General features: G+C 39.2%; 1 protein-coding gene and 1 long non-coding RNA gene across 3 annotated transcripts in view; one reads left to right on the top strand and one right to left on the bottom strand.

Moving 5' to 3' along the window:
* LOC132380479 (protein 4.1-like) overlaps positions 1-21,347 on the top strand; it is a 167,057-nt gene that overhangs the window by 2,913 nt on the left and 142,797 nt on the right. Inside the window, exon 2 of the mRNA XM_059949303.1 lies at positions 4,204-4,277. Coding sequence (XP_059805286.1) covers positions 4,276-4,277 — 2 coding nt within the window. The 5' untranslated portion in view covers positions 4,204-4,275. The remainder of the gene's footprint in view (positions 1-4,203; positions 4,278-21,347) is intronic.
* LOC132380480 (uncharacterized) overlaps positions 1-21,347 on the bottom strand; it is a 64,349-nt gene that overhangs the window by 41,782 nt on the left and 1,220 nt on the right. The window lies entirely within an intron of this gene.

The raw sequence follows: 21,347 nt of genomic DNA, 5'->3' as shown, positions 1-21,347 counted from the left end.
AAAAGATTTATCAGCAATTACAGTCATATTTGAACAGGTTTTCTTGTCTCCATTTAAGAGAGAACATAAAAGATTTAGTCAGCAATTACAGTATGACCAATTGAATCAAAATTGCGAATGAGAAAAAAAATCAGAGTGCATTCAAAATAGAATTCCAGTTATGGTCCATGCTAATGCGCAATTTAATGTACTGATGTCTCAATTGCTAGAAATAGTACTGTAAATTGCCTTGAGAATTCCAATAATCAAATAACAATAAAATTAATAATCCATCATTGTCAATACATTTTGTCACCCATTACATTTAAAGCAATAACCAGAACTAAACTCTTTCATTGCAGTTTTTGTCAGATGTAGATTGGTACGATCACTTTTCTTTTGGAAAAGATTCCTGTACAATTCTTTTGTTTGTGTTTTGAATTGATAAGACTTAATTAGTTGTGAAAATTTTGTATTTAGTATTTTAAACTTGGTGTTTAGTATTTTACCCATTTTATTTTACAAATAGGTATTTACATACATAGTTATTACTGATTATTTTATACAACACAAACCTTTGTTTTGCATGCCATCCGTACAGAATTTTATTACAGTGCACTGAGGTGATACAAGAGAAAACAATAACAAAATACAGAATAAAGTGTTAGAGTTATAGAGAAAGTGCAATGCAGGTAGACAATAAGGTGCAAGGCTATAAATGAGGTAGATTCTGAGATCAGTAGTCCATCTTATTATACTAAAGGGCTGTTCAAAAGTCTCAGCAGGATAGATGCTCCCCTCAAAGCCTCGTGGTGTGCACTTTTAGGCTTTTGTATCTTCTGCCTAATGGGAGGGGCTAGAAAGCAGAATTCTGGGGTGGGTGGAGTTTTTACTGAGGCAGCGATGAAATGTAGATAGAGTCTGTGGAAGGGAGGCTAGTATTCCTTGCTGTTTCTTGTCGTCATAGACAGAGCAGTTGTCATACTAAGCCATGGTGGATCCAGATAAGATGCTTCAAAACACTTCAAAATGAATGAATGTGGTAGGAAGTGTGTTATTATAAAATGAATCACCAAAGTTAATAACCTGAGATGTTAACTCATTCTTCACAAATGCTGCCTGATCCACTAAGTACTTCTAGTATTTCATTCTACCATTCCTTTTCAGCTTTCTGCATAGACATTATTTTGATTTTGTGTTTTTAAATCTGGTTAACAGACCATGAATAAACGTAACTGGTCTGTATTAACTGGAACTATTTGTTTCTAAAACTAATTGATGTCAGACTTTGAAACCATGAATTAATATAATTTGGCTGGGTAATCAATACTAGTTCAATCAGATTTTTTTTTCAGCTGCAGGAAGTGAGCTGATGTAGCACTTTCTTTTGTAAATTTTGGTTCTTTGTGTAATGGAAGATAGATTAGCTTTATTTGTCACGTGTACATCAAAACATTGAAGCATGCAGTGAAATGTGCCGTTCGTACAACAACTAACGCAGTACGAGGATGTGCTCGCCTGGAACTGACAGCATGCTTCTAGTACCAATGTAGCTGCCAACAATTTACTAACCTGTGCGTCTTTGGAATGTGGATCTCAACCAGAGCACCTGGAGCAAAACTATGAGGTCATGGGGAGAATGAACAGAACTCTTTACAGACAGCAGCGGGAATTGAACATGAGTGACCGGCGCTGTAAAACGTTACGCCACTGTGCCATGTTAAATGAGTAAACCTCCAAGATATGCATGATATTTTAGACAGTAAGGACTTGAACAGTTCAAACAACAACAAACTATTGTGAAGTTCAAGTGTTTTCAGCCATTTAAAACCTCTGTGGAAACATAACAGGCCATTAGGTGCTGATACATTAATAATGAATGTTCATAATTATCAAGATGCGTCAGCAATGTGGAAGTATTGGCACAGTTGCTTCGGTTGTTAGTATAAATATGAGATTGTCCATGATCCACTTATGGATACATTGTTAGCACAGGAATGATGTTTTCCAGAACATTCTGAAATAACAACTGTATGGCTGAGCAGAGTATTGATCGAGCTGGTCATGGCTTTTCACCTGTGACTACCACCTGTAGTGAGGAAAGTTGTGTTAAGGTTCAAAACTGATCTCCTGTGCTGACTCCTGTACAACTTCAGTCTACTAGCAGTACTATCCTAACACTTCATTTTTATTGTTGAGCACAGAGAAGTTTTTTTTTCTTTGTTTCCAGGTAGACCAGTACAGAACTAACTTCTTCACTGGGATTAACCAACCGTGGGGCGGCACGTTAGGGTAATGGCTAGCGCAACGCTTTACAGTACCAGTGACCCTAGTTCAATTCCTGCTGCTGCCTGTAAGGAGTTTGTACGTTCTCCCCGTGACCCCCGGTTGCACCAGTTTCCCCTCTCGGTCCAAAGATGTACTGGTTGGTAGATTAATTGGTCATTGTAAATTGTCCTGTGATTAGGCTAGGATTAAATTGTGGTATTGCCTGACACTATGGGTCAAAGGGCCTATTTTGCGCTGTATCTCAAATAAATAAACTGGATTAAAACAGCTATTGTCCATTACTATGAATCACAAGTTCCAAAAATGATGTAACTAACACTCTTGCAATACTCAGTGTTCTGGTTTAGGAATTTTTTTTGCAGTTATTTCATTACTGATTTTAAGGCCTTTAATTTCAGGTGCAGTGTATATAATTGGGACATCAAGTGATGAGCAATTTAGCATTAGTAAATGATCAAGGTGGTCTGCTTTGTTCATTGAAGACTTGACCTGGTATTATCTGTGCCAGTGTGGCTCAGTCCTAAGCATAAGTAAACTGTTGCTGCGGATAATGTATCTGGGTTCGTTCATTACGTGCCATGTTATATGAGATGGGCAATCATGGTCTTTGACCATAATTGTTCTTGGCAAACTTCTCTACAGAAGTGGTTTGCCATTGCCTTCTTCTGGGCAGTGTCTTTTCAGGGTGAGTGATCCCAGCTATGATCATTTACTCTTCAGAGATTGTCTGCCTTGCGTCAGTGGTCGCATAACCAGGACTTGTGATCTGCACCGGCTTCTAGTACGACCATCCACTGCCTGCTTCCATAGTTTCACGTGTCCCTGATTGGTGGGGTCGTGGAACTAGGCAGGTGCTACACCTTGCCCAATGGTGACCTGCAGGCTAGCGGAGAGAAGGAGCGCCTTGCACTTCTTTTGGTAGAAATGTATGGGAGTGTAGATTCTTTTACTTGCATATGGCCATCCAGCTCACTAGATCAAGGCTGCCTCTCAATAAAATAACTCTGTCAGCACTATTGACACCACCACTTTTTGCTGCTACTGAGTTAGCAGTTAACTAAGTAGGAGCACCGACAATCAGTGGAAGTCCATGCAGAGAATCTTTAAGCTCCACATGGGCAACACCTAACATCAAAAAAGATTGCACATTTGTTCCTGGAACGATGAGACAGCGATACCAGCAATTGCACCACTTTATGCTTCAGATATGTTTTAAGCCAAAGCAAAAGATGAAATCTAAACAGTGTGAAGTTATAGCTCCTTCCATGCTCCTGGGATTGCATTGAGCTCTTTACAACTAGTGTCATACAAATAGTAGGACAGGTTAGATTATTCTGAATTCATGCAGAGATGGAGAGTGGAGAGTTGGTGTTTTTCGTACTCTGTTAGTGACTGGTTTCTTATTCTGAAATGGTAGTAAGGTGATGGTTATGCTTGACACATTGCAACTGCTGGTATTATTAGCAAAGTTTAATATTCAGATACTGTACAATTAATCAGATCATTGAACAGTAATCGTATTAGCCTTTGGAACAATTTTTTTTTGTGAAGCGAAGAGATTCCAGTCTACAAATTTAACTCTGCATCAGATAGAAATTTACCAACAGAGACTGCCAATTCTAGATGTACGACGGGAAGTCTACAAATCATCAATGTGCATGTTTTGCTCTGACTTCTTGGCTTTACTTGAGTAACATGTACAATTTAAATGACCAGGAGCATACGTGTGAATATTGAACTGAACAATGATGCCAGTTAAAAAAATTATTTTTTATAGCTGATTAACTAAACTATCACTTTGTAACTGGATGATTATTCTTGGGCCAGTATATTTACTAATAAAACCAATGTTATGTATATGAAGATCTTGGCTCTTTCTATCCAAATATAATCTGAAATTTATAGTTACTATTTTAAACCATTTTTATTTTGAAGGTGAAATTCACAGAAGATTAGGCAGCCAATAAATTATTCTGGAATACCGGCAGACTTTAAAATATTGTGACAATGTAAGTAATGCATTCATTTACACTATTGGTGCTGGAAATGTTTTGTTATAATATAGAATCATTTTTGCATTTTGTTTCATAACTGATCTTTATTGTATCTTTTGGCTCAACTATTTGATGAGTTTTTGATATCCAATTCAGGATATATTATATCAACATGATAAAACACATAACAATGTTGTGGTCAACTTTGAAACATGCCCCCTTTTGCAAAAAAAAACTGATAACAGATAATTTTCTTCATATCAATTATTCACTTGTTTTCCTCTCATGGTGTGGTGCAGTGCCACAAATATAGTAAGCTACTTGTTTTTTCAAACATTTCAATAGCTAATGACTCATCGTGCAGTTTCTACTGTAACTACCTGCTGTTAAAGGAATTTTAGCTCTTGACCAGGAGATTTATATGCGTAATGTTTCTGAATAGAACTGGTAGGTTTGATTATTTTATATCATTCCAAATATGTCTAATATTTGAATTAGTATAATTTTTGAAATATCATAATATATTTTAGATCAAACTACATACTTACAGTCAAGTATGTCATTGTTAGGTAACAGTTACCTGAAGCCAGGCTTCATTGCTCTTTAGTATAAATTTTGATGCTGGTTGATTATTGAATAGCACAACTGAAATAATTGTTCTTCCTTTTGCATGCCACACTTTGGATGAAAATGGCTGTTGTGCAAATGGTGTAACATAATACCCATCATTTTGGTGAGTATAGAGCCTCTTATCTTAAAGTTCTATAAAGTTAAAAACGTACATAGCAATGTTATAGTTACATCTTCTATTACAGATTATGTACCTGAGTGCCACTGCTGATGAAGCTGAGGTTGACTGTAACGCTTGCATCTCTTAACCATGATAGCCCTAATGTTACTGGATAATCTACAGGGTGTTGGTCTTGGTGGTTGATCTGTTAAATCCCAATAAACTTTTATCCAGTGCTTAACCAGGCTTTCATTTCTATCTTTATAATTTGTCTCCTGTCCCTTGATTTTTCAATTGTCTCTTGCTTTTGGTAACGTAGCGGTTAGCTCTGGTCGTTGGAGTGCGGAGTTCAATTGTAAGGAGTCTGTACATCCTCCTTGTGGAATGTATGTGTTTTCTCTGGGTGCTCCAGTTCCCTCCCATATTCCAAAATTGTACCGAGTAGGTTAATTGGTCATTGTAAATTGTCCTGTGATTAGGTTGGAGTTAAAGTGGGGTTCTCAGGGGTTTCTAAATGGCACATCTTGTAGGGGTGGAAGGGCCTACCAAATAAAAATAAATAAAATAAAAATTGCAAACCCAGTTTCCTGTGCCTTCTATTTGACTTTAATGCAATATCATGATCTCAGTTCAATAAAAGTCACCAAATGTTTTGATTTTGGGGCTAAATCAAACAAATGTATTTGACCTGATGTTACTGTTTATGATAATAATATTTTTGGATTTATCATACCTATTACCTAAGCTGACACAATTGTCATCTTAATGCTTTATTTTAAATTATTTTTACTTTAAATTACATTTCCAATGGGGATATTGTAAAAGTGTCTAAAATTGTGTTATTTTTGAGATCTTCTTTGCATTGAGTAAAAGTTCAGAAGTTTGTAACTATCCTGAAACTTGGTTGAAAACTGGGGCTAGAAATTAATAGTGACCAGCATAGTTTTGTGCACACTGGTTTTAATTATTGCTATTCAAAGCTGGCCATGTAGTGAAATTATAGATAAACAACTATAAATTTATAATGCGTCTCCTACAACTTAATAATTTGGATTGGCAATTTTTAACTTTTTTTAAATGTTATACATTTCAATTTGGATATTATTATTATGATTCTTGGGAAGGATAACATAATACATTTTCATTTTGATGGCTAGACTGATTGTAATGTGAAGTGCTGCAATATTTTTTGCAGGCTATTAAATAATGATAATGTATTCATACCATGAAAGAGTATACCTTTTCATTTATTCATGAGATGTGAGTGTCACCAACCAAGGATTTTTACTGCCTTCAGTATGATGGTACAGAACGCCCTTCTTGAACCATTGCAACTTATATGGTAAAGGTATTCCGATGTGCTGTAGATTGTTGATTTTTGGCAAATAAGGAAAATGAAGGGGTATCTTGGAAGGAACTTGCAAATGATGGAAGCCTATATTTCAATCTTTGCCCTTCTAGGTTTCAGGTTGTGAGTCTGGGCAATGGGTTTGAAGAAGCCTCAGAATGATACTTGACAATACACAGCGTAGATGGTACACACTGCACATGGTGTGCTGGTGATGGAGGAAGAAATTAAGATTTAGTATGGTATACTAGTCACTGATGGTCAGTTTTGCCAGCAGCTTTCAACTCTAGTCTAAGCTGCAGTCTTGATCTAAACACTGATAAGAGGTTTGGTTTTAGAAATGAAAATGACAGTCTGTGGTATTGAGGGTGCAACTGACAAGCATACGGCACTAGAGACCCTCTGTAAAATTAATGTAATTGTGCAATACCTAGTACAAAGGAACATTATCTTGAATGATTTCAGCCATGGTAGATTACAGCTGGAGTTCCTCACCTTCAATGGTATAAAGTTTTAATATCATTGAAACTCAACATTTTGCTCTTTCTAAAGCACAAGACGGCTGAAGCTGTAAAGCCTATTATCCCGGCTGACTTCATAGCAATTTGAGGTCATCCATTTATTTCATTATTTTATCTTGGTTTTCCGGAGCTTTCCATTTACTAGAGAAAGAGTAGACCATATCTGTTATGTTTTGTAACTGCAAAACTCACCCAGGTTTGTGTTTTCTTTTGATTAATGCGTCGACTCTTACTTTAGTGAGGCACACGTATATGATGTGGTGGGGTAATAATGAATGCCATTCACATCTTTTTACATATAACCCATAATGAATTATCTAAACAACAAAGAATGGTTAATCAAACAATATATCTACAATATTACTCAAATATTACTGAAATATTAAGTAAACAACAATCCTCCCTGCTTAGCTGTAAACTCCAACTCAATAGAGGAGGCATCTCATCTATATGTACAATAATACAACCGCTGCACAGGCAACCACAGCACTGTAAATTTTAAATTGTTCCATTCAGGCCTTAAGTTTTAATCACTGTGGGGGATTTCTTACTCTTGAGGGATAACATCTTTTCACACCCTGACAAGAGTGTGTCACCTACTTGGCAGGTGAGACTTGTGGCAGTGAAACAATCTTAGGTCTGGGACCTCTTCTGTGGTTTTTGTAGGAGTTGACTTTTTTTTATATAGCGTGTCACACCAGTCAGCCATTCTTGTCTGGTGCGTGGTATCAGGATTGGTCTCCTTTTGGATTAACTGGGTCATGATATGAACGTTCCTGACTCAGCCTTTGTGTTTTTTTTTGTGAGGCCGAGTGGCTAGCTCAATGCTCAACGTGGTATGGATGGAAAGTGTGCTTGGGGGTGTCCCAACTTGGATTCGAACTTGGGAGCCTTTGCTCCAGAGTCTGGTGCTGATGCCATTGTGCCACCTGCCAGCCAAGGAGTTGACTAGTTGACTAAGAAACTGTAGGAAATGGTTCCTTCAGTTCTGGACACCTTTCTTCCTCAAGATGCTCTTGGTATTTCTGGATATGTTGGCATTCCAAACAGTGCATGGCAAGCTGATCAAACTGCTTACCTATCCCAGGCCAGCCACCAGTCAAAGCTTTGAGCCAACATTTTCATTTTGACCAAGCCTAGGTGACTGGCATGTAGCTCCACCAATGTCTTAGCTCTCAGCTTGGATGGTACAACAACCCTCTCAATCCCCACATAAGGCATCCCCTGTCAAGAGCAGGTTCATCCTGGAGCTGGTAAAAATGGAGGGACTGCAATTTCTGCTACACATTCCAGCCATTTTGGGTAGGCATGTAGACTTGAGACATTGTGGAGTCTCTTCTGGTTTTCTGTTGGATCACCCCTGCTGTAATATTCACATTTTTGTGCTTTGGATTTGCATTAGGGAGGCTACGCCAAGGGTAAATGTACATTTGTACATTTTCCAGGTGCATCATTTTCCCAGGGTAAATGGGGCAATCCATCAGAATTTCCATGATTAGTTGTCCTCTTGAATTCAATCTTGTAATTGCGTCCTCCAAGAAACAGAGCCCATCTTCGCATTCGTGGTGCTTACGTTAGTGGAACACCCTTGAAGGGGTTGATTATCAGTAATGAGAGTAAACTCTCTCCCATTCAAATATTGGTTGAAACATTTTGTACTTCAAACTAGACTCTGTCAATCTACGTGGAATATTTTTGCTGTAGTGGTAAGGGACTGTGATGCAGATGCTATGAAGGGAACTTGCATCACTCAGCACATGACATGACTGCCCTTATGCCATAAGGTGAGGTGTCACAGACGAGCTTCACAGGACGATGTAGATCATAATGTTGGACATCTCCATTTCCTTTTTTTTGGGAAGCCACCTCATTGCCATTTCTTCCCAGTCTGTAGTAATAAGTTCAAGGGGTGGAGTACAGTAGCCTGGTTTGGCAGGAACCTGTTTTAGTAATTGACAAATCCTAAAAAGGACCGCAACTGTGACATGTTGTTTGACCTTGGGGCATCTACCACTTGCGTAATTCTTGTGTGTCAGGGATGTAACCAGAATAAGTGAGGCTTGTTTTAAAGAATTCATACTTGTTGCACCATGCTCTGAGCCCATGATATTCTAGTTTTCTGAACACCATCCTGAGATTTTGGAGATGTTCCTTGTCATCCTTACTGTTAACAATGATGTCATCCAGGTAACACTGAGTGTCTGGACAACCTTGCGGCATCTGGTCCACAGCTTTCAGCCAGAGTGCAGGTGCAGAAGCTACTCCAGAAATAAGCCTATTATACTGATTAAAGCCTTTTGTGAGTGATTATGGTGAGAAACACTTTGGACTCTTCGTCCATCTCCATCTGTAGGTAGGCCTCAGCTAAGTCCACTTTGCTTAAATGTTTCCCTGCAGAAAGATTTACAAATATATGATCAAAGATTGATGGCTGTAGGTCTGTACTAACTGGAATCCAGAAGAATGAGGGAGAATCTCATTGAAACGTATTAAATGTTGAAAGGCCTCAATGGAGAGAATGTTCCTTACACTGAGAGTCTAAAACCAGAGGATACAGCCTCAGAATAAAGGGATGTTCATATAGAATGGAGATAAGAAGGAATTTCTTTAGCCAAACAGTGGTGAATCTGTGGTGTTTGTTCCCACGGGTAGCTGAGGAAGCCAAATCATTTGAGTACATTTAAGGCAGAGATTGATAGATTCTTGATTAGTTAGGGAGAAAAGGCAAAAATGGATCAGCCTTGATGAAATGGTGGAATAGACTTGATGGACCAAATGGCCTAATTCTGTTCCTATATCTTATGGTCATGTATCTTCTATCCTGGGCAGAGTATATTAATCAACTTTCAGTATTGGGCTGACGATGACCTTAAAATCTCCAGAGATCCTGACAGACCGATTCTTCTTGGTTAGTGGGACTGTTGGCGTTATCCATGGGCTCTACTCAATCTTAGAAAGAATTCCTTCAATCTCATGCAATTTATCTCACTGACTACTTTATCACAGATACCATAAAGGACTTTGTAAAACTGGGATGTGGCCTTTTCATTTGGAACTATTTTACCCTTGATATGCTTAAGTTTTCCAATGCCATCCTTTGGTGAAATTAAACTTCATTCTGATTCTGTTACAAATGTCATTGATGTAGGAGTTTCCTTTTCTCCAGTATAAGTTCTTTATTGGATATCTGCAGGCTTAAGTTCAGTATCTTTGAGATGCCTTTTGGCTGGTTATTTGAGCCCCGCTACAATAGTAACACAATTTATTTGGCCAGGCAGGTTTCTGTATAGATGTAATTTTGTTCATGTTCACTTTCATTCTTGATTGCTACTCAATTGCATCTCTGGTTGCCTTTTCCATTGATACACCAATTTCAACTTTTAAATGTAAGTTGTGCTTCAGTTAGGAGCTGTTTTGAATGATTTCTTGCAAGATTCAACTTGCTGAATGATCTGTCGGTGCATTATTAAGCCCATTACTGAACTGGTAATGCTCAGACAATTTCTTCAATTCAGCCTTGCATGCTGAAATGCTTCCTTTTGATTCTGCTTATGAAACCTAAAGTGTTCTGCAGTCAGCAATGGTTTCAGTTCTAAATGTTCTTGCATTACATACACAATATCAGCAAAGCTCTTTTCAGCTGGTTTGGTTGGAGCAGTAAAACTTTTAAGCACGCTGTGTACTCTTCCATCTATTATAGTCAGTAAAACTGGTACTCATTTCTCACAGGCAATTCTATTTGCTTTAAAATACTGCCCATTTTGTTCAGTATACATAAGCCAGTTATCCTTTATGCAATTGAATGCATCTATCTTCCTGCTGTATCTAGCCATTTCTCCTTTTTATTTATGAATATTATCACCTGATACTCACTGTTTATGAACCCATGAAGTTCATCTGTTTTCTGCCTTTTTAAACACTCGAATGTCTGTCTTCTCTTGCAAAAAAAGCTCATTCCTCTTGCGACGAAATGGTGCTATACTTTTTTTTAAACTAACATCTCGCTGCATTTCAACAGGTAGGTGGTCATCTCAGTTTCATTTTAAAACTACCTCTCCACCACTGTTATGTTTTGAAGCTCTAAAACAAAACACGGAGCTTGGGATAACTCATGTAGGTTTAGCTTTTTTTTTTTACTTTTGTGAGATGCACACATATAATGTGGCAGCCTAATGGCATATGCCATTAATTTACAATCTCAATCTCATACCGTGTTCAAGCTTTCTGTTTGTACACAATATATTTTATTGAAATGTTTATATTAATGCTTTATTGGAGGAAATGCATTTTGAAATGCAGCAATATATAGTTCACCAGAATTTATTTCAAACACTTTTTAGCACACATATATAATGTGTGTGTGTCCTAGCTTAACGGTTTTTGGGTAGAATTTAAGAGTTCCAATAAAAGATGTTTTGAATAAACTCTGTAGATAAATGTATCCTATTTTCCTAACAGCAACAATTTTCTATTACAAAACTGAATTTGGCATAAAGGAGTAGGGATTTATAATTGGTTCATATTTTCATACCTGTAGAATTATCTGTAATCTACAATTTGTAATGTGTCACATTATTTTCAAGCCCAGCATTCATTATCTTGTATGTTGTGAGATTTTTAGGTACAGAAGTTTACAGTATTCAAATATTTCAATGCGTTTAGGCTAACCTATTCATTTGAGCCTTGCAATTACTTGGATGCTGATATATCTCTATATGGTGAAGATCCTATGCCCTCACCTTCAATGGTTTTCTTCTCCCAATGCCCCAATGGATAAAGCACTTGTTATTAGCTAATTTAAAGAATTACCTAGCTATGTGAAATCCTGCTTTCTGCAAACTGAGTGTTTTGATGTTGAAGTACTGTTTATAAATCCGATAGTGAAATTTGCACAATGACATACAGTGCCAATAAAAAGTATTCACCCCCACCCCCCCAGAAGTATTCATGTTTTATTGTTTTACAACATTGAATCCCAGTGGATTTAATTTGGCTTTTTTTTACACTGATCAACAGAAAAAAGACTCTTGTGTTAAAGTGAAATCAGATCTCTACAAAGTGATCTATATTAATTAAAATATAAAACACAAAATAATTCATTGCATAAGTATTCACCCCCTTTAGTATAACACACCAAATCATCACTGGTACAGCAAATTGGTTTTAGAAGTCACTTAATTAGTTAAATGGAGATCACTTGTGTGCGGTCAAGGTGTTCCAACTGAATGTAATAAAAATACACCTGTATCTGAGTCAGTATCCTGGCAACAACCACACCATGAAGATAAAAAGAACACTCCAAACAACTCTGCAAAAAGGTTATTGAAAAGCACAAGTCAGGAGATGGATACAAGGACATTTCCAAGTCACTGAATATCCCTCGGAGTACAGTCAAATCAATCACCATGACATGGAAAGAATATGGCATAGATGTAAATCTGCCAGGAGCAGGCTGTTCTCAAAAACTGAGTGACTGTGCAAGAAGGGGACTAGTAGGGGAGGCCACCAAGAGACCTATGACAACACTGGAGGACTTTCAAGCTTCAGTGGCTGAGATGGGAGAGACTGCGCATACAACAACTGTTGCCCGGGTGCTTCACCAGTTTTATGGGACAGTGGCAAAGAAAAAGCCACTGTTGGGGTGGGGGTGGAATCTCACATGAAATCTTAGCTAGAGTTTGCCAGTATGTGGAAGACTCTGGAAGAAGGTTCTATGATCTGATTAAACCAAAATTGAGCATTTTGGCCATCAGACTAAACACTATGTTTGGCATAAGCTAAACACTGCACATCATCAAAAGAACACCATCCCTACCATGAAGCATGGTGGTGGTGGGGATGCTTCACTGCAGCAGGCCCTGGAAAGCTTGTGAAGGTAGAGGGAAAATGAAATCCTAGAGGAAACCCAAATGCAATTTGCAAGAGAACTGCGACTGGGGAGAAGATTTGTTTTCCTGCAAGACAAAGATCTCAAGCATAAAGTCAAAGCTACACAGAAATGACTTAAAAACAACAAAGTTAATGTCCTGGAGTGGCCAAGTCGGTGTCCAGACCTCAATCCAATTGAAAATTTGTGGCTGTTCACTCACGAGCCCTAATGCAATCTGACAGAGCTTGAGCAGTTTTGTAAAGAAGAATGGGGGGGGGGGGTGGAAATTGCAGCATCCAGATGTGCAAAGCTGATAGAGATCTATCCACACAGACTCAAGGCTGTGATTGCTGCCAAAGGTACATCTACTAAATACTGACTTGAAGGGGGGGAATACTTGTTCCATCAATTATTTTGAGTTTCATATTTGTATTTAATTTAGATCACTTTGTAGAGTTCTGTTTTCACTTTGATGTGGAAGAGTCTTTTACTATTGATCAGAGTCAAAAAAGCTAAATTAAATCCACTGTGATTAAATGTTGTAAAATAATAAAACATGAAAACTTCCAAGGGGGTGAATACTTTTTACAGGCATGGTATTTTGTAATTTTACTATTTCCAACATCTCACTAGATCTGATTACTTTGCTATAGTTACTGGGTCAAGAAACTGCACTTAAATTATTCGCATGGAAATTGTATGATTTGAATAGGTTAGAATTACCTTGTTACAATCCAGTTAGTTTGGCACTGGGGTGTAACTTCTATATTGGCTCCCTGCAGAGCTTAACAGACTGCCAGTACATTCATGTAACTTATTGATTGTAACATTCCTTTGACTACACTACACCTATCTTTTTCCCAACAGGGAGTGGGATAAGTGGAGAACAAAATAATGTGTTAATCTTATGAACCATCCATAGACAATTTGAAATTAGAGCCAAATATCTTCCTGGGAAGTATTACAAAGGAAATGTTTTAACACTTTGCATCAAATTTCTTGCTTTAATCCTTCAATTTAAAAAAAAAATCCAGGTAGAAAGAGGAGGGTGAGTGGTGGTAGAAATCCTCTTGTGGGAATGAGGGAAAAGAAAGGATTATTTCCTCCTTCAAACTTTGAGGGACTGAATTATTTCCTGTATCATCCCTCCAATTTTTTTTTTCCGTGTCATACTTCCTTCTCCTTTGTGCTTCACGCTCTCTATGTACTACTCCTACCCCTCCTCCAAGTGGCTCTGGAACTTTAGATATACCCATGTATTTTTTTGTTCTGTGGAATTTCCTTTTGCAGTGGAACAGCAATCTAGCCTTGGACAGGGTGTGTTTTGACTTAATTTAGAAAGCACTGAACTTCCTATTTGGAAGGACAAGTCGTGCGCATTAAATATAATTAGAACTCTCATCCCATCTTGTAAGATCTTTATCTTTGAGCCTCTGAAGCAGAGGTTTCCAACATTTTTCATGCCATGGACCCTTACTATTAACCAATTCATAGACCCCAGGTTGGGAAGCCCTGCTCTAAAGCAAATTTTTTAAAAAAAATGTGATTGTTAAATTGGAGTCCTAACAGAGTTAATAAAGTACAGAAAGTTTGTAAAAGTCATTGGTGAAGCTGCACTTGGAGTACTATGTACAGTTTTTGGTCATCCTGTTATAGATTAAATTGGAAGGAATGCAGAGAAAATTTACGAATATGTTGAAAAGTTGGCCAGGCTAGGTCTTTATTCCTTGGAACATAGGAGAATGAGGGGCAGTCTTGTAGAAGAGCTTAAAATTATGAGAGGCAAAGTTAACGTGGATAGTAACAATCTTTTCCTCGGGGAGTCTAAAACGAGGGAGCATAGCTTGAGGGTGAGAGGGGAAAGAATTAAAAGGGATCTGAGGGGCACCTTTTTCCACATAGAGGGTAGTGAGTATATGGAATGAGCTATCAGCGGAAGTGGTTGAGGCAGGTTCAATAGTATCATTTAAGTAGTACATAGAACACAGAGGAGTACAGCACAGGAGCAGGTCATTTGTTTCACAGTGTTCACGTCTAAAAAGCAAATCAAAAACACCCAAACACTAATCCCTCCTACCTACACCATGTCCATATCCCTCTTCCTTCCTCACATCCATGTGCCTATCAAAGTGTCTCTTAAAAGCCTACAATGTATTTGCCTCTACCACCTTACTAGGCAGCACGTTCCAGGCATCCATGAGTCTGAGTAAAAATCTTACCCATCATACCCCCCCTTTGAACCTACCCCCCCTCACCTTCAATGCATGCCCTCTGGTATGTGGAGGGCAAGAGAATAAAACGTGAGAGAAAAGGACCAATCAAGTGTGACAGTGGAAAAGTGTGTATGGAACTGGAGGAGATAGCAGAGGTTCTTGATGAATACTCTGCTTCAGTATTCACCACTGAAAAGGATCTTAGTGATTGTAGGGATGACTTACAGCGGACTGAAAAGCTTGAGCATATAGACATTAAGAAAGAGGATGTGCTGGAGCTTTTGGAAAGCATCAAGTTGGATAAGTCTCTGAGACTGGATGAGATGTACCCCAGGCCACTGTGAGAAGCGAGGGAGGAGATTGATCTTTGCATCATCAATGGGGATGGGAGAGACTCTGGAGGATTGGAGGGTTGCAGATGTTGTTCCCTTATTCAAGAAAGGGAGTAGAGATAGCCCAGGAAATTATAGACCAGTGAGTCTTACTTCAGTGGTTGGTAAGTTGATGGAAAAGATCCTGAGAGGCAGGATTTATGAACATTTGGAGAGGCATATTATGATTAGGAATAGTCAGCATGGCTTTGTCAAAGGCAGGTCGTGCCTTATGAGCCTGATTGAATTTTTTGAGGATGTGACTAAACACACTGATGAAGATAGAGCAGTAAATGTAGGTATATGGATTTCAGCAAAGCATTTGATAAGGTACCCCATGGAAGGCTTATTGAGAAAGTAAGGAGGTATGGGATCCAAGGGGACCTTGCTTTGTAGATCCAGAATTGGCTTGCCTACAAAAGGCAAAGAGTGGTTGTAGTCAGGTCATATTCTGCATTGAGGTCAGTGACTGGTGGTGTGCCTCAGGGATCTGTTCTGGGACCCCTACTCTTTGTGATTTTTATAGATGACCTGGATGAGGAAGTGGAGGGATGGGTTAGTAAATTTGCTGATGACATAAAGGTTGGGGGTGTTGTGGATAGTGTGGAGGGCTATCAGAGGTTATAGCGGATCATCGATAGGATGCAAAACTGGGCACAGAAGTGGCAGGTGGAGTTCAACCCAGATGAGTGTGAAGTGGTTCATTTTGGTATGTCAAATATGATGGCAGAATATAGTATTAATGATAAGAATCTTGGCAGTGTGGAGGATCAGAGGGATCTTGGGGTCTGAGTCCGCAAAGTCAAAACTGCTGCTCAGGTTGACTCTGTGGTTAAGAAGGCATATGGTGCATTGGCCTTCATTAATCGTGGAATTAAATTTAAGAGCTGAGAGGTAATGTTACAGCTATATAGGACCCTGGTCAGACCCCACTTGCAGTATTGTGCTCAGTTCTGGTCGTCTCACTACAGGAGGGATGTGGAAACTATAGAAAGGGTGCAGAGGAGATTTACAAGGATGTTGCCTGGATTGGGGAGCTTGCCTTATGAGAGTAGGTTGAGTGAACTTGAACTCGGCCTTTTCTCCTTGGAGTGGTGGAGGATGAGAGATGACCTGATAGAGGTGTATAAGATGATGAGAGGCATTGATTGTGTGGATAGTCAGAGACTTTTTCCCAGGGTTGAAATGGCTAACACGAGAGGGCACAATTTTAAGGTGCTTGGAATTAGGCATGGAAGAGATGTCAGGGGTAAGTTTTTTTATGCAGAGAGTGGTGAGTGCGTGGAATGGGCTGCCAGAGACAGTGGTAGAGGCGGATATGATAGGGTCTTTTAAGAGACTCCTGGATAGGTACAGGGAGCTTAAAAAAAATAGAGGGCTATGGGTAACCCTAGGTAATTTCTAAAGAAAGTACATGTTCGGCATAGCATTGTGGGGTGAAGGGCCTGTATTGTACTGTAGGTTTTCTATGTTTCTATGGTATTAGACATTTCAGCCCTGGGAAACAGATCCTCTCTGTCCACTCTACCAATGCATCACATAATCTTGTAAACCTCTATCAGATCTCCCCTCATCCTCCGGCACTCTAGAGAAAACAACCCAAGCTTATCCAGCCTCTCGTGATAGCAATTTAAGTATGTGTAAGGACGAGACTTGGATATAGATCCAAATACAATAAATTGGGACCAGTTAGATGGGCACCGTGGTTGGCATGGGCTAATTGGGCTGAAGGGCTTGTATCTGAAGGATCTGTATTACTTCATGATAGAGCTTGGCCCACTGAGTCAATGCCAACCATAAAGCAACCTTTTGCATCAATCCTATTTTTTTTCTACTGAGATTACTACAATTGTCTCTTCTCAGATTCTGGCATTCACCTACACACTAAACTTGATTTACAGTTATTAATTAACTTCTTTAACTGGCATATGGAAGGACCTGGAGTACCTGAGGAATCCACATGGTCACAGAATGAGTGAACTTCACAAATATAGCACTAGAGGTTATGATTCAACCCAAGTCAGTGAAACTGGGAGGCTCTGCTGCCTCACACTTCAACTTGTAATATTTTGGGGTTTTAAAGTTTTTACTAATTTTAAAATTTACCTAAAATGTATCTATCCAATATATGCTGGAAGTTGAAGCTTTTAAAATATACTTTCAAAACGCTGGACGAACTCAGGCGGCCAGGCAGCATCTATGGATGTTGACTGTACTCTTTTCCATAGATGCTTCCTGGCCTGCTGAGTTTCCTTCAGCATTTTGTGTATGTTGATTGGATTTCCAGCATGTGCAGATTTTCTCCTTGTTTTTAAAATGTACATTAGCTTTTATTGTGTTTGGTCATTACTGCAGTGAATTATTATATGTAGCAGGGTTATACTGATAAGCTGTCATTTTTGTTCCTGTTACTGGATTCCAAATCCCAAAAATACAGGGCTTTAAGATTACAATGCCTAGATTTCTTTTATATCATCACAACTGCCCAGCTCCTGTCAGTTTCATAAATAAATGTGAATTGCAGGAAATAATGTGTTACAATATTTTGACAACAGAGTTTTTTTTTAGTTCCTTTGTTCTAATGATAACTTACAATTATGGACAAAGATCTTCAAACAAGGCATTCAGAAATCATGCACAGTTGCTTGCAAACTTTTGTTGTTTTGCAAATTATTCCAGAGGTTCAATCTTAAAGATTATACATTTCCCACATCTCAAAGGCTTGCTGATTGGCAATACTGTGAATTACCTCACAGGTAGATGGGTGACAGAAGAATTGATGGTATGAAAGGGCAAAAGTGGGAGAATATGTTTCAGGGGAAAATAAGTGATAATTTGATGGTTTTGAGGGTTAGGGTGGGGTTCTGGGCTCACGGGTGCTACTGAAGTTAAAAGGAAACAAGAGAAATGATAAGGGTGAGAGGAGACTTGATTCAAGTATGTGAGATCCCAAGGAGTCTGCATTGGTGTCACATGAGGGATTGGCTTATTTGCTGGCCGTTGTGTCAGTCATTGATTGGCCTGCTTGAAAATTGCGGCTGCTCTTTCCCATTGGTTGGCTTGCACACCAATTTCCAGTTCTGGACACCTTTGGGTGGGGGGGGGGGTGGTGTAAGAATAGCACGTGAGGAAGGCTTGGCCTTTCTCTTTCCTTAGTCTCCAGGTACATTGCAGACTGGGGTAGCGACTAGTGCTGAAAAATCATCGGGAAAGTATGCTCTAGACATATACTCTTACTTAAGTATCTGTAAGTTGAATATTTAGTTTCATAGTTCGTGTGACTTTGGGGGACTTAGATGTTTGGTCGAAACTTTTACTGCTTGTAAATAAATGATTAGTATGCATATTCGTAATTTGTGTCTTCTGTCTCACTCGTCAAACCCGCAAACCTGCTTCCACATTACAATTGGATCAATGTAGAGAGGATGTTTCTGAATGGGGAAGAATCTAGACCTGAGAGACACTGTTTAAGAATAAGGATTATGTATTTAGGAAAGCGAAGTAAAAATTTATCTGCGCAGGTCTTTCAAACACTTCCATAAAAAGCAATAGAATAATTTTACATTGGGGGTAGATGCAAGTGGGATGAGGTTACTGCAGGCTGATGGATACGAGGAGTTGAAGATTAGATTCCACCAACTGTGATCTTGCTAAATGGCAAAGCAGTCTTGAAGCTGAATGTCCTGTGCCCACTTCTAATTCATTTAGTTTATATTTGTTCAAGGACATGGATGGTTTCTCATGCATGTCCAGATTCAGAACAAATTTGGGCTGCTATCTCTTGTTTATCAGATTCTTAGAGTTGCTATTTATCAAATTAATACATGACTCTTGACCCCCATTAGGAATGTAGAAGCCATGGTGCTAAGGCATGCTTTCTGAACAGATCAACATGTACAACACGCTGGTGGAGCTCAGCAGGTCGGGCAGCATCCATGGAAACGAGCAGTCAACGTTTCAGGCTGAGACCCTTCATCAGGACTGAAGAGGGAGTGGGCAGATGTCCTATAAAGAGGTGGGGGTGGGTGGGAAGGAGAAGGCTGGTGGGTGTCAGGTTAAAATTCAATTAGAGGGAAGAGCCACCATCCCAGTTTCACTTTGCTTCCTCCTCCAGCTGCCTATTACCTCTCTCATGATTCTGTCTTCTTCTGCAACACAGTACTTCTACTACACAGTGCTTTCACCTTACATTCCTTCTTCACCTCTCCGGCCTATCGCCTCCCTGCTTCCCCTCCCCTATCCCTTGATCTTTCCTCTGATTGGTTTTTAACCTGCCAACCACCAGCCTTCTCCTTCCCACCCTCCCCCCCCAGCTTCTTTATAGGGCCCCTGCCCCCTCCCTCTTCAGTCCTGACAAAGGGTCTCAGCCCGAAACGTTGATTGCTCGTTTCCATGGATGCTGCCTGAACTGCTGAGTTCCTCCAGCATATTGTATGTGTTGCTTTGACCACAACATCTGAAGTGTACTTTGTGTCTACTTTCTGAACAGATGTTGTGATAGGAAAAAGACCAACTTGATGTGTAGCAAAGAAGGAACAGAAACATTGACAAGTGTGCTACAGGAATCAAAAGATGGTATATAACTATGAAGGGGACACAAATGTTCATATTGAATTTAGTCTAGTGATGTTAAAAGGCATAAGAAGAGTTTAAAAACTGCTTGCTTGAAAGGTGAAAGTTTTTTTTAGTATATACCTGTATTTCATATGAATAGAACAATACAGCACAGAAACAAGTAGGAACCTTACTGAAATCAAGGGGCTAGGGAGAAAGTAGGGAGCTGGTAATAGATGGTTGTCTTTCTCACTGGAGGTCTATAAATTAGTGGTGTACTGCAGGGATTGGTGCTGGATCCATTGTTATTTGTCACCTGTATCAACGATATGGATGATATTGTGGTAAACTGAACCAGCAAATTTGTAGATGACACTAAGTATGGTGGACAGTGAGGAAAGCTATCAAAGCTTGCAGCGGGATCTGGGCTAACTGAGAAAATGGGCTGAAAAATGGCAGATGGAATTTAATGCAGAGAAGTGGGAGTTGTTGCACTTTGGGAGGACAGACCAGGATAGGACTTGCATGGTGAGTGGCAGGGCACTGAGGATTGAGATAGAACAGAGGGATCTGGGAATACAGACTCATAATGTGTGTGGGTAGGTAAGGTGGTAAAGAGAGCTTTTGGCACGTTAGCCTCATAAAGCAGAGCACTGAGTACGGAGTTGAGATGTTATCTTGAAGTTGTATAAGATGTTGGTGAGGTCAAATTTGTAGTTTTGTCTGCAGTTCTGGTCACCTCCCTATAGGAAAGTTATCAATAAGGTTGAAAAAGTACAGAAAAAATTTACAAGGATGATCCTGGGACTTGAGGACTTGTAGGGAAAGGATGAATAGGCTAGGATTTTATTTTTTGGAGCACAAGCGAATGAGGGGATTTTATATAGAAGCATACAGAATTGTGATGGGTATAGTTAAGCATAATGCAGGCTTTTTCCCTGAGATTGGGTGAGCCTAGAACTGAGGTCGTAGGTTAATGATGAAAGGTGAAATATTTAAGAGGAACTTGTTCAGTCAGAGAACAGTGCGAGTGTGGAACAAGCTGCCAGAGGAACTGGTGAATGTAGGTTCAGTTGTAGCATTTAAGAGATGTTTGTATGGGTATGGATGAGAGAGGTATAGAGGGTGCAGGTAAATGAAACGAGGCAAAAAGCGGGTTGACATGGACTACAGTAGATGGGTTGAATATACTGTTTTGGTGGTGTAGTGCTCTTTATGTCTTATGGTCTTTTCGCTGTAGATTCTATGGAAGATCCTTGATTTTAGTCAGAGTGAATCCCCTCTGCACCTTCTCCAACACAACCACATCCTACACGATTATTCCACGACGTTGAACTTCAAAGTCACTATGTAATCAGCATCAGAATAGTATTATATAGCAATTGCCATCTGTACAAAAACTCACATTTGTCTTACCATATGGATCGTTTAAAATATTAAAATCCTGACACTGCACAAGTCTGCACACGTTTTAAATTG

This window comes from Hypanus sabinus, chromosome 24 (genome assembly GCF_030144855.1).
Source record: "Hypanus sabinus isolate sHypSab1 chromosome 24, sHypSab1.hap1, whole genome shotgun sequence".
NCBI lineage: Eukaryota > Metazoa > Chordata > Chondrichthyes > Myliobatiformes > Dasyatidae > Hypanus > Hypanus sabinus.
Note: the sequence above shows the minus strand (reverse complement) of the source record. Positions and strands in the feature narration are given on the sequence as shown.